The sequence below is a fragment of the Peromyscus californicus genome, unplaced genomic scaffold, assembly GCF_007827085.1.
Source record: "Peromyscus californicus insignis strain IS unplaced genomic scaffold, ASM782708v3 Scaffold_20__1_contigs__length_68692818, whole genome shotgun sequence".
In the NCBI taxonomy this organism is placed as follows: Eukaryota; Metazoa; Chordata; class Mammalia; order Rodentia; family Cricetidae; genus Peromyscus; species Peromyscus californicus.
In genome coordinates, this window is record NW_026294503.1 from 42,352,644 (window position 1) to 42,365,992 (window position 13,349).

Here is a 13,349-nt window from a genome sequence, read left to right on the forward strand (position 1 = left end):
TCTCTGTGAGTTTGAGGCCAGCGTGGTCTTCAGAGCAAGTTCCAGGACAGCCAGGGACACACAGAGAAACCCTGTCTTGAAAAAACAAACAAATAAACAAGCAATGATAAAAGCAGCTATTTAAGAGCATTGCCCCAAACCTGGCCGCTTAGCTCCCTCTGACAATTTATAATGAAGATAAAAACAAAAACTCCTCAGAGCCGTAAGAGAGCCCACAGATAATTTTGCCTGCTGCCTGCTCTCTGCAGATGTCCACAGCCCATTCCTTCCTTGAATGGAGTCCACAAGGTCCATCACTAATCCTGGCTTCCTGCTTACTCCCACCCCTCACTCATTCCTGACCCACCATGACTGAGGTCACCATGCTCACAGACCCCATCCATAGCTGGTAACAATGTCACATTTTAATACAGCAAGGTCACATGCAAAAATGCAAGTCATAATATGTAGGTCTGAAATCCCATCAAATTGGACAAGATAGCAAGGGAAGTATTTTCCTCTGGGATGAGGAAAAAACTCAGACAATTGAGTTATGTGAATCGTCCTTCAACCACTCTGGCTTTGGAAGGTGTCTCTAGCCACACGTCCTTCCTGATATTCAGAGATCTCTGTGTAGAATAGAATAGAGTGCCAAATGTCACCTGAGAACTACTCACACAGACAGTGTGTGGAGGGCACCCATGCACAGCTCTGCACACCCATGACGCCTGAGGTCAGAGCAGGCAGGGAAGCAATGTTTCTTCTCCATCTTGTCTTCTTCTAGGCCCTTGACTGCCTTCCATTTTGTGCCTTCAGAAGCTCCCATGCCACCCTCTCCTCCCAGCCCTCCTACGGTAGCCTTGTAATTCCTCCGTCCTTAGACTCTTAGTGCTCCCTCTTGAGCCTGGCCCATCATCAGAAAGAACAGAGAGAGAGAGAAACTCATGAAATGTGCCTGTGAATGTGAAAAGTCACCAGTGTAGGGTTTTTTTTTCCTGGCTCGCGGACATCCTGGCAGTCTGGGGCCAAGGAATGCCACAAAGTCACACCAGAGGGCTGGAGAGATGGCTCAGAGATTAAGAGCACTGGCTGTTCTTCCTGAGGTCCTGAGTTCAATTCCCAGCAACCACATGGTGGCTCACAACCATCAATAATGAGATCTGGTGCCCTCTTCTGGCCTGAAGGTGTACACACAGGCAGAACATTATATACATAATAATAAATATATCTTTTTTAAAAAGTCACACAAGGAACCTAACACAAGAGAGCTATTGTGGAGAAAGGCACAATTTGGGGCCACCTCGGAATGGGAAGAGAGACTGGAGAGGGTGGACCGGCAGGTGGGTTTTTATAGGGTTTCTGGACCACACACAATGCGCCAGTGGAGCCTTTGGAAAGAACCATGTGGACAGAAGTATTGGGCAACTGGAAACACTGTCCATTCCCATTGAGTCACAGGGGTGTAGATTCCAAGTCTTAGGGTATTCTAAGTCTCCAGATTGGAAACAGGCCAGGGGCAGGGTAATGGTTCACTGACCTGTTACCTTAAACCCAGTTTTTCCCCTCTTCACAAATCGATGGAAAGCCAGGTCCCTCCTTTGGTGAACAAGCACTCTTATGACATTAGAGCAAGAGCTGTGTCCCTTTTTCTTGCAAATTGAAGCTGAGCTCAAGCCTTATCCATGGTTGTCATTCTTGGCTCTATTTGTGTCTCACCCAGGGCAGAACTGCTGTAGGCAGTATCAGCTCCTGTCATGGGTTATCATCAGTAGGGTGGTACCTGGCAGGAATCATGCCTAGTGGGTAGTTTCATCATCATGGGCCACAAAACAAGACTCTCCACTCTCCAGCACTGGGTATATCAGGCCCAGAGCTTGTGTCTGTTTGTGTCTCAGCTGTGCATCTGGTGACTGGATCCACACAGCTAAGGACAGCTGGGACCCATTCAAACTTGGCTACAGGAAGATTCCTTGGTGAGTTGGGGAACATGCCACCTCTCCACCCCCCAAACGCATATATGTTCATCCTCTCAAAGGCTCTGGAGCAGGAGGGTTATGGCCCCATTTTATGGATGAGCTGATTGAGGTGAGACAATGGCCCAGGTCACAGGCTCAGCAGCAGCAGGGACAGACTTGCAGTTAGAATGGGGTCTGTCCGCCCCTCCATCCTTCTCCCAACCTCCTCCCCTGCCGGCAACATAGGAGAGGATGTGGAATCCATAAGATGGGATCACCACACTGCCTGAGGCCTGATCCTACTTGTAGGTCTGCCTGAGACATAATATCATCATGGGGCCCTAGAGGGAAGGCAGCTTTTGTTAGTGATCAGTCACTTTGGATAGCTACAAAACAGAAAAAGGAATTGAAAGTGGCATGGGACACAGAGCCCAGCAAAATGTGTGGCATGGACACCCAAAGCTGGCCTTGGGGCGCTGTTGCTGAACCAGTAAGAATCAATGACAGGTTTTGATTAAGATATGCAAGATGACTAAGGGGTTCTGGCACCGCTGGTCTTTGCTTGACTATGCTGCCTCAGGCCCTGTAGAGAAACTGAGGCATAACAGAGAGTGGCTTGTCTAGGGTATGCAGATGGAGGCTGAACAGGTAGGCGAGAGGCCACACTCCCTTGTCCTCACCTGGCCTCTGCCTAGACCGTGGGGCACAGAGGAGGGAGCCAGGCTGTCCTGTGTGTGCCGGTGTGGAAGGGAACCAGGTAAGGGGACTGAGAGTGGGCTCAGTGCAGAGTCCCCAGGACCATCACACCCAGCCTTACCTAAAACTAGGGGCAGACTCTGCAGCAGGGTGTGCTCTAGTGAAGCAGAGGGGCCCAGGAGTGTTAAATCCCCAGGATTTCTCTTCAGTTCAGAGTCAGGGCTGTTGTCTCCCTCACCTCTCTGCCCTGACTGCTGTGTGACATGGGGTTTGTCGCGCTTCTCTATGTCTCTGTTTTATCCCCTGATAGCGGGAGCCAGGATTGCTGCCCCGCTGAGCCCCAGCAGGCTGCTCTCCACCTATGGTGCTGGAAGGCTGTGAGAGGTAGAGAGGGCACTGGAGACCCTGGTCCCTCAGATGCCAAAAGTATGAGAGAAGGTGGAGGATCAGGATGGACATGTTACTGGTTGGAAGGCAGGGAAGGGGTTGTAGGGGGAGGTGCAGGCTGGCCCAGCCATGTAGGTGAGGTGAGCAGGGGCACAAGTGGTGCACACTCTAAAGGTCGTTGGAAGAACAGTGTGTGTTATCCTTCAGTAAGCCTTAGAGTGGCCAGGGTTCAGAATGTACAGCTTGCATCACCTCCAGTGGTCACTGCATGTGCCCTGGCTCCCCTGCAGCTAGGAGCTGATCAATGCCCCTCTGCCTGCCTGCCATGCTCTCTGAACACACTCACTCACATGCCCCATCTCTGAAGGGAGAGCAATCACAAGAGACCTTGAAGTTCTACACGTGAACTGGTTAGCTTGTCCATTTGTGGCACTGGGGAGTGCACACAGGGCATCAAACGCACTGAAGGGCTTTCCACCATGGAACTGCAGACCCATCGCAGGCCCTCGGTGCTGTTTGTTCTTAGTTAGAACTAGGGTCTCTGTGTGAGGCCTGACATGGCTCCAAACTGCCAGCAACCTCCCTGCCTCAGCCTCTCCAGTGCTGAGGTTACCCATGTGCAGTCAGATCTGCTGCTGTCGAATGTTATTTTAAGGTGTGTTACATTTGTGTATGCTCTGGAATATTTGTTTAGCAATGTAAAGATGCGTTACTTTTGTTTATGCTGCATTTGTTTGATTCTGTGAAGCTGTCCTTCTTTGCCTGTCTTCAGCACCTGATGATCTAATAAGGAGCTGAAAGGCCATTAGCAAGGCAGGAGAAAGGATAGGCGGGACTGGCAGGCAGAGAGGATAAATAGGAGGAGAAATCTGGGAGGAGCAAGAAGGAGCAAGAGAACAAGGAGAGGTAGACGCTGGGGGCCAGCTACCAAACCACCCAGCCACCCAGCCACCCACCCAGCCACCCACTACCCAGCCACCCAGCCACCCAGCCAGCCACCCAGCCACCCAGCCAGCCAGAGTAGGAGTGAAATAGGATTTATAGAAGGAAGAGAAAAGGAAAAATCCCAGAGGCAAAAGGTAGTCAGGATAATTTAAGTTAAAAAAAGCTGACAGAAATAAACCAAGCTAAGGCCTGATATTTGTAAGAAAGAATAAGACTCCATGTGTGATTTCTTTGGGAGCTGGGTAGTGGGCCCCCCAAGAAGAGTAGGACAAACAACAATCATCTGGTACTCATTTGAGGGTACTGTGCACTAGTAAGTCTAGGGAGAATGTGTAGATGAATTTCTAAATGGTCTTATTAAATAAAAAACACAGAGCCAGAAATTGGGGTTAAAGCCTGAGAGAGATCAGAGGAATAGGAAAAGCCACCAGCCAACCTCACCTCACCGACACCTCAGCTTCCAAAAAAAGCTTCTTCCTATATGCTCATGCCTATATGCCTTTCTGTTCTGTTCTCTCATTGGCTCTCTCAGCCCAGCTACATCACTTCCTCTTCCTGCCCAGGTCTGTCACTTCCTGTCTATCTGTACAGACCTCCAGACCTCTATGGTTGGTGCTGGGATTAAAGGCCTGTGTCACCACGCTTGGCTCTGTTCCCTAGTGTGGCCTGGAACTCATAGAGATCCAGACAGATCCCTGTCTCCCAAGTGATAGGATTAAAGGCGTATGCTACCGTTGCCTGACTTCTGTGTTTACTTAAAATGGCTGGCTTTTTCCTCTGATCTCCAGGCAAGCTTTATTTATTAAAGCACAAATAAAGTATCACCACAAGAATGTCCACCCTCGGGCACTGCCTGTGTGAGTGTGGGTCTCACACTCTATTTATGCATCAGTGAGCCTCAGATTATGAAAAAGTAAAATGTTGATGCTCTGTGATCCAGTCATTTGCTTCTAGAAATATCTTACAGTAAATGACCCAGTGCAGAAGTTTCTTACAAGAGAATATCCTTCAGCTGCTGTGCACATGAAGATTAGAAGCCGCCTAAGGTTGAACACTTAGAGAGGAGGGCAGAGGACTGAAAGGGCCAGAGCAGGCACAGGAACAGGGTCTGACAGGACTCCAGCCCTGGTGGGATGCAGGGTTGCAGAACAAGGAGGAGGTGGGCTCTGGAAAGCATTGTGGCACCCATGAATTTAACTCCTGTCACAAGGCACAGGCCCTGATGTGAATGAGAAGCCACTCACAGTCACATGGGAAGAGGTAGAAATGATGCTGTGTGTTTAAGGGAGTGGAGATCCACATCTAAAAGGTGGAGTGTCAATCAAAACATCTTGGGGTTAAGTGTCTGGTTCAACGCTACTGTGAAATCTTGGGGGTGTCAACAAACCTTTATGGTCTTCCCTCCACTTTACGATGGGGCTCACAGCAGTCCTCATCTCATGGAGGACGTTGGTAACCTAATGAGGTGTGTATGAGGAGCCCTGTGTGTCACAGAATACAGTATGTGCTTGCTATTATCATCAATTTGCATGTTCCCAGCAAGTAGTTGACAGAATATCTCTTCCCATTTCTCCAATGTATAAATCATATATATCATGTCCCTAGCTGGTGACATTCTCAATGACACTGACAGGACAGAAGGGCTATGACTTGCCCAGACTGAAGGGTGAGGGTAGACCCATGTGACTGACATCTGTAAACAGCAGTGCAGGGCCCACTGGAGGAGAAGCACTCTGGCTGTCAGTCCTTTGGTTGTTCACTGCCACCTTGGTGGAACCACTGGGCCTCTGGCCCCTCCCTCCTGTCTTCCCTGCAGCCGTCCCCATTTCATCTCACAGTTGTGATTATTGTTGTCATGTTTCTGTCCTCCCTCCTGCCAGGACACCTGGAGAGCTGTAGGAAACCTGTCAGAAATCCTGTGGTTGGCGCTGTGAACCTAGAAGCCCTCATGGCAAAAGAAGGTAGTCAATTTCCTCTTCTCTGGCTGCTTCCAGCTCACAGCAGTCCCAAGGAAGTAGAAATGCTGCACTTTTTCTTGTCTGAAGCAGGTCCTTTGGTCTTGGTGGCCCACCTATGTGTGGTCTCTGGGTATATAAGTGTGCTGTCTTGACTGAACAGTATAATCCAGAGGCTCACGCATTGAACACTTGGTCTTCAGTTGGTGTTACCATTTGGGGAGGTTATGGAACTCACAGGACAGGGAGCCTTGCTGGAGAAAGTCCATCCATGTATGTGGGCTCTTAGAGTTCATAGCCCTGATGAGTGTGCTGTGCATGCTTTAATCCCAGGACGTGGGAGGCTGAGATAGGTGGATCTCTGTGAGTTTGAGATAAGATTGATCTGCACAGTGAGTTCCAGGCCACCCAATGCTACATACTGAGCCCCTGTCTCAAAAACAAAATAAAATAAAGTAGATTCCATAGACTGGCCACCCCTTCCCGTACATTCTATGCTTCTTAGGTACAGTTGAGATGTGATCTCTCAGCTTCCAGCACCTGCTTCTGCCCCTTCCCTGTCACTCTGGACAGCTATCCCTGTGGAACTGGAAGCCAAATGAACCTTCATTAATATATTTCTGTCATGGTGTTTTATCTCAGCAACAGAGGAGTAACCAATAGAGAAGTTGGCTTGGTAGAGTTAGCTCATGCTGTGAAGAACCTGACAGTGTCCCCCCTCTCATCTCTCCCTGATATCTTTCTCTCTTCTCTTTCTCCCCTCTCCCCATCTCTCAGCTCTCTCTCTTCACTCCTCTCTTTTGCTCTCTTTATCTGTCTCTCCTTCTCTTTCTCCCTCCCTCCCCATCCCCTTCTCTACTCTCTCCCATCTTTCTCCCCTCTCCCCCTCTCTCTGCCCCCTCTCTCTCTCCTCCTTATCTCTCCTCCCTCCTCTTTCTCTCTCTTCCTTCTCCCTTCTCCTTCTCTCTGCTCTCTCCTCTTTCTCTCCTCTCCCTTACTCTGCCCTCTCTTCTCTCTCTTTCTCTTTTTGTCTCTCTTTCTCCCTCTCTCCCTCCCTCTATATTTCTCAGTGTGTGTGTGTGTGTGTGTGTGTGTGTGTGTGTGTGTGTGTGTGTGTGTGTGTGTATCTACTCTGTGGGTATAGTATACATAGTAAATACTTGCTGTGATTCTATAAATACATGTATATAAATAGATAAGACTATGAATATACACACACATGCTTATATAAATAATTGACATTTTTCATTGGAGAGAAAAAGAGCAATAGGAAGCTCAATGTCACCACATGGCTGTTGTTGTCAAGGAGATTGGGGACACTGAGTGGGGAGGCTTCTGCTCTGCAGTGGAAAAGGATAGTGCAATCTGGGCAAGGCTCCAGCCAGCTAAGCTTCAGCCTGTGAAGAGAGAAAGCCCAAAGCTTTCTCGATTCTAGAAAGTAATTGCTTCAATATGCTCAACTGCTGTTGGTGTGGTTGAATGTGACAAGGGTCCATCCCAAGCTGGCAGCCAACCCTGGAAGTGCTGTCTGTGTGGTACTGTCTTTGGAGACATGAACTATGAAAGAGTCAAGCAGTCTTGGATTCCTTCTCCATGTTGTCAGAGAGGCATGATTCCTCCCATGTTCAATGTACACTGATGTTAATTCCACCTTCTTTGGAAATTCTACTGTTGGTAGGATGAGTTAATGTAGAACACATTAATGACTTAAAAGTCACATTTGAAGGCACTGGCACCACAGCGTTTGACAAGAGACTCGCGGTGAGTGGAAGGGAAGACGGAACTTCAACAAAAGGCCTGTGGTTTCTCGCAGCAGTGGAAGCCAAAGTCCATGATGTACATATGTCCAGTTGGCTGCAGTAGGGACCCTCTTCCTGGTGTGCAGAGGGAGCAGGGTCACTACATCTGCACATGGTGTCTCCTCTGTGTGTGCGGAGAAGGGTCAGGGTAAGAAACAGATGCAGGGGGAGGTGGACACATGTGTACATATGAAAGATAATAAAATACCTCTGGTACTCATTGTCATAAGGACCCCAGTCCCACTGAGTAGTGACCTCTATTCATTGCATCATTTGGACTTCATTACTTTACTTCTTAAAGGTCCCGTGTCCAAATACTGATCCTAAGAGTTTTCTCATAGGGATTTGAGAGACAACATTAAACCCTTCACCCTGGAGACCCCATTAGGACCCGTGGACAAATCCTCGGGAACATGGTGTCTCTCCACCTGCTGCCACTTGATCTCTTCCGCACTGTCTTCTAACCTCATTCTTTCTCTTGGCAAATAGTAGCAAGACGCTGCATTGAAGAACTCACTGATTATCTCACGGACACACTCTGCAGAGAGGATCTGGAGAGTCTGATAACTGAAGAGGGAGCCTGGAAGGCATTTGTGGAGACAGCAGAGTTGTCAAGGTAACCTGCATGGTGCAGCCAGCACTGCCCGCCAGACCATGAGGATGAGGTTGAGCATACCCACTCTAGGCAGTTGCCCTGGTTGAATATACCCACTCTAGGCAGTCGCAGGGGGTGGGGTTATGGAGACTCCTTCTCAACCATCCAAAAGGAGTGTCTCCATCATATTATTCCAACCTTAGGTTGATTGAAGATGTCGCCCAAAATGTCAGGGCCATTTCTGCCACCTACTAGTTATGCATCCTTGGCAGCCTAGTTACCACTTCTGTCGTCTACTAGTGATGTAACCTTTAAAATTAGTTACCACTTCCCAAGTTTCACCACCATGAAACTGTAGCATGAGAAATATGAATATGGGTGTGGCATTCTCAGACTGTGGGCAGTACACAGTGGATGACCTTGAGGGTTAGTTTTGAAAACCAATTGCGAAAGTGGGGAAAGATCAAGTCCAGGGGTCTCGTGTAGGACTGAGGACTCAAGAACTTATTTTGAGACAGGTCAGGTGGTGAGTCAGGAGTGAGTGACGGGTGGGAGTCGGCATGGAGCCTGTGTTAGTGGCATCGCATCTGCTCTCAGCCACTGCCTTGAGAGCCCCAGCCATGGAGGGAAAGGGCTTTGGGCATCTGCAGAGCAGACAGCAGGCAATATGATCTGGGCGGTGGGGAGTCTGTTATGGCTTTGTGGGATCTGTTTGTTTGTTTTGCTTCATTCTACTTTTAAATTCTCAGGGATAACTAAATGGCCAATCTGAGGAGAAGGTCCCAGTGAGCCTTCTTTTCTCTCTGACACCAGCTGTTGATGAAGGACTGCTCCAGATCAACTACAGGATTAGGAACCCTCTAGAATGACCCATGGAACTCACATATAAGATTTTTATCACATAGTTACAGTTGGCCAGGGAGCACAGAGGGTTTAAATGAGCTGATGAACACACCCAGCAGCCAGATCAAGGAGAGCTTCCAGCCCCAAGCTTCTTGTCCTCAGGACACAGTGTTGTCCTGCATCGAGTGTTTGACAAATCACATGACTCCTGCACACCAGGAAATCACATGACTCCTGCACACCAGGAAATCACATGACTCCTGCACACCAGGAAATCACATGACTCCTGCATACCAGGAAATCACATGACCGACTACTGCACACCAGGAAATCACATGACTCCTGCACACCAGGAAATCACATGATTCCTGCACACCAGGAAATCACATGACTACTGCACACCAGGAAATCACATGACTCCTGCACACCAGGAAATCACATGACTACTGCACACCAGGAAATCACATGACTCCTGCACACCAGGAAATCACATGACTGAAACAGGTCCAGCTGCCAAAAGGACACTGCTCTGGACTGTTGCCCTAGGCGACAGACATGGAGCCACTCTGTATACACAGAGAGCTAGGAACTTAAAGCAGTCTGGCAGTGAGAGCAGGAGACAGGACATCCCTAACAGGGACACAGATACAGATCAATTCCAGTGACACAGGCCTCATGGGAATTTTCATAAGGTCCATGCCTTTGGCCTCCAGTTCCTCTAAAGGTCAGAAATGGCTCCAAAGTTCCCAGTACACCCCACATCTTTTAGGTTGAGCATTTCATAGGAAATTCTAGGGAAGAGATATTCTCAGATCCTGCATTTCCTCACTTTGAAATTTTTGCAGACATTAAATGAAGAATCTTACATATGGGACCCAATCCTACCCAATACGGACCCTGTGTTCAGTAGGTGGAGGAGTTTTATGCAATGCTTTTAAAGTAATGTGTTGTCACTGTGTGTTGTCACTTGGAGCCAGATATGGAGCTTTCGACAGCTTAGGTCTGGAGCCTTTCAGATTGTGTTAGGTCTGTCTGTCCCACTGCAGAGCCCTCCCGGCAAGCACAGGCGGTCCTGCAGGGTGATACTGCATGGACTGAAGATGACTTCCCAGCAACTGAGCGCAGAGAGGAGACTCTTGGGAAAGGGGGATCCCTCACAACACACACAGTTCTCTCATTTAAACAATATTGGCTCTAATCTCACTTCCCTGTGATCAGCTACAGGGTTCCCACAGGTAGGGATGACATTGACCTTGAAGGAATTTTAGTAAGAGTCTGTCCCTACAGTGTCAAGATTCAACTTTACACACTGACCTGTATAGACTAACGATCATGGGTTTCTATGCTTTACCAAATGTTCATGGTAGAGAGTGAAATTATGGAACTCTGTAAAATCATTTTCTATTGGGTTTGTAATATGAAAGTACATTTTGAACAAGAGTTTGGATTTTTTTAAAAAGCCTGTTATTCTCATGCAATTGACCTGTTCTGTCACAGTGAGGAGGAAGCTGCACTGCGTGATGCACTGAAGGAGCATTTAGCTCGGGCGCCCACAGATGAAGATGATGTGTTGCTAGTTTTCCTGCCTGGCCCACAGTCAGGACAAATCTCTCTCACCCGCCAGTCCCAAGCCGCTCAAACCCGATCAAGTAAACACAGAGACTTATATTGGTTACAAACTGTATGGCCGTGGCAGGCTTCTTGCTAACTGTTCTTACAGCTTAAATTAATCCATTTCTATTAATCTATACCTTGCCACGTGGCTTGTGGCTTACCGGTACTTTACATCTTCCTTGTCCTGATGGCGGCTGGTAGTGTCCCCTCTTCAGCCTTCCACTTCCCAGCTCTATTCTCCTCCTTGTCCCGCCTATACTTCCTGCCTAGCCAATGGCCAATCAGTGATTTATTTATTGACCAATCAGCAACACATTTGACATACAGACCATCCCACAGTAATGATGGACCTCAAAAGGAGCTGAAGAAAAAGAGGTTTTTGGAAGAATTTCCTCAGTTGAAAAGCAAGCTTGAAGGACACATCAAGAAGCTTCATGCCCTGGCTGACCATCTTGACAAGGTGCACAGTGACTGCACCGTCTCCAGTGTGGTGGCCGACTCCACCAGCACTGTCTCTGGAGTCCTGGGCATCCTGGGTCTAGTTCTGACACCCATTACAGGAGGGACCAGCCTGATGCTCTCAGCAGCTGCTTTGGGGCTGGTAGCAGGTATGACTAGTGTCACCACCACCATTGTGGAAGAGTCCAACAGATCATCAGATGAAGCCGAAGCCAGTCGCCTGGTTGGAGCCAGCATGGACATACTGCATGAGATTATGAAAACCATGCCTAAGATTAGGGTCAAACTTGCTAATACGGGTTTGGATTTAATCAGTGCCTGTAAAACCCTCAAGGAGCAGATCAGTACCATCAGGATGGCCAGAGCCAGTTCTCGCTTAGGAGCACAGGCCACGGAGAGCATCTCTGATGAAGCTTCCAAAAAGGTGGGGAAATCCTTAGGGGGCACGATTAGAGGAATAGGCTTTACCAGTGTCTTCCTTTCACTGGATGTGTACCACCTTGTGACTGACTCAATGGAATTATACGAGGGGGCAAAGACAGAGTCGGCCGGAGCGCTTCGGAAACTAGCTCAAATGCTGGACAGAAAGTTGCAGGGATTTGAGCAGATGCACAAGGCTCTGCAGTCAGATCTGCCTCAGTGACCCCTCCCCCAAGCAGCTAACAATTCAGGGGAGATGACAGGGGGTGGGTGATGGGAACAGTGGAGGCATACTTTTACAAGGGAATGAGCTTGAAATAAAGTCTGTGGAACTGAGCATTGAGGAGTTTGTATTTCTATGGCTGAGCACAGCAAGATCAATGCAGACAGCCAGTGACTCAAGGAAAGGAAAGGAACTGGAGTCTCAAACAAGGGGCCCCACTCTTTGCCACCTAAAGAGTGGGGAGCGGGATTGAAACATCGTGGATGTGAACAGCAGAACGGTAGAAGAGCAGGCACTGGAAGACAGGAACCTGGGGCGCTGGATATGGGAGAAACCAGAGTGGGAGTTCTGGACTGAAGAAGCCACAAGTGGCCAATATCCCCTCCCCTGAGGGAAGTGTCCCTGTGACCTCTGGGCTATTCTTCCCAGAGTCAGCAGGATCTATTTACCCTTGTGTCCTCCAGGCAGTGACCTCTGGATAGTGACAATGGTGATGATGCTGGTGATGAAGATGATGTTGAGATGGTGGTGGTTTTAGCAGAGTAGATGGAGCTCTTGACAAGGAGCCAGTCCTCCAAGGGGACAGGGTCCCCCGAGAGACCGATGGCATTGAAGTGAATGTCTGTGTGCTGTGATGGGTCAGAGGTCAGTTCTGGGGGTGGACAGTCAAGGCAGATTTGCATGAGAAGTCAAACAACCTATGGTTTGGAGATGAAGTCAACATGTCTGTGACAGGAGACTCAGCCTGTGACCCTCGGCTCGCTCTCATGCTGGTGGAAGGTGTCCTGCCAAGATGGGACCTCAGAGCTACTCGTACTTGTCCACTTGTGTTTATAGATTGTGTTCAATAAACATTACCTGTCCGTCTAGACAAGTGGAGTATAAAGCAGTCAATTGCAACAAAAGGAGGTGGCATGGGAGCAAAGAAAAGGGCAGAGTCAAAATGATACTCTGTCATCTTTGATGGAGAGCTATGCACAGTGCCAAGCAGAGGGAAGCTGCAAGCCTGGTGGGCTGCCACAGAGCTCAGAGGGAGGGGTTATGTGTGATAGCCAGGATAATGGTGACATTTTTCAGAGTCACAGTATGACCACAAGGATACTAGGCATGTCTCTAACCCTGACAGCACTGGAGTCCCCTGGCAAAGTCCCACATGCCACTGCAATGACAGAAAGGCCATGCAGGGAGACAGGTTGGAGTTTCTCATGGCCATTCTTGTTGCTGAGATTTGAGATGGTTGAATTGCTTATAAGCTTGATCTGATAAATTGAGTCTGTGTAATGTTGGCCCACCGGCTCCTCTAGGCATTGGTCTCCTGACTCTCATCTACCTCTGGGCAACAAGCTCATGGATCTGAAGTGTTGTGACTCATTTCAGGCACATAAGCCTCAGAAACATTTTCATAACCTTTGACAGTTTGAGGATTTCTTGTAACACAAATCTTAAAAGGTCTCATTCATAAAAACAAACCTGGAGCCA

At 48.5% G+C, this 13,349-nt stretch overlaps 1 protein-coding gene across 1 annotated transcript; it reads left to right on the top strand.

The window, feature by feature from the left end:
- Positions 1-5,582: 5,582 nt before the first annotated feature.
- On the top strand, positions 5,583-11,870 carry LOC128117234 (apolipoprotein L3-like). The gene is made up of 4 exons (XM_052749221.1): positions 5,583-5,628; positions 8,206-8,332; positions 10,652-10,723; positions 11,108-11,870. Exons 1-4 carry the CDS (start codon positions 5,583-5,585, stop codon positions 11,868-11,870), a joined length of 1,008 nt encoding a protein of 335 aa, XP_052605181.1.
- Positions 11,871-13,349: the final 1,479 nt, after the last annotated feature.

What these genes read in the sequence shown, in the direction of transcription:
- LOC128117234 (XM_052749221.1), top strand. Translation starts at nt 5,583, where the DNA reads ATGACACTGACAGGACAGAAGGGCTATGACTTGCCCAGACTGAAGG. An exon ending in TGACTTGCCCAGACTGAAGG is followed by an intron (nt 5,629 to 8,205) that starts GTGAGGGTAGAC and finishes CTTGGCAAATAG; the next exon opens with TAGCAAGACGCTGCATTGAA. An exon ending in GAGACAGCAGAGTTGTCAAG is followed by an intron (nt 8,333 to 10,651) that starts GTAACCTGCATG and finishes GTTCTGTCACAG; the next exon opens with TGAGGAGGAAGCTGCACTGC.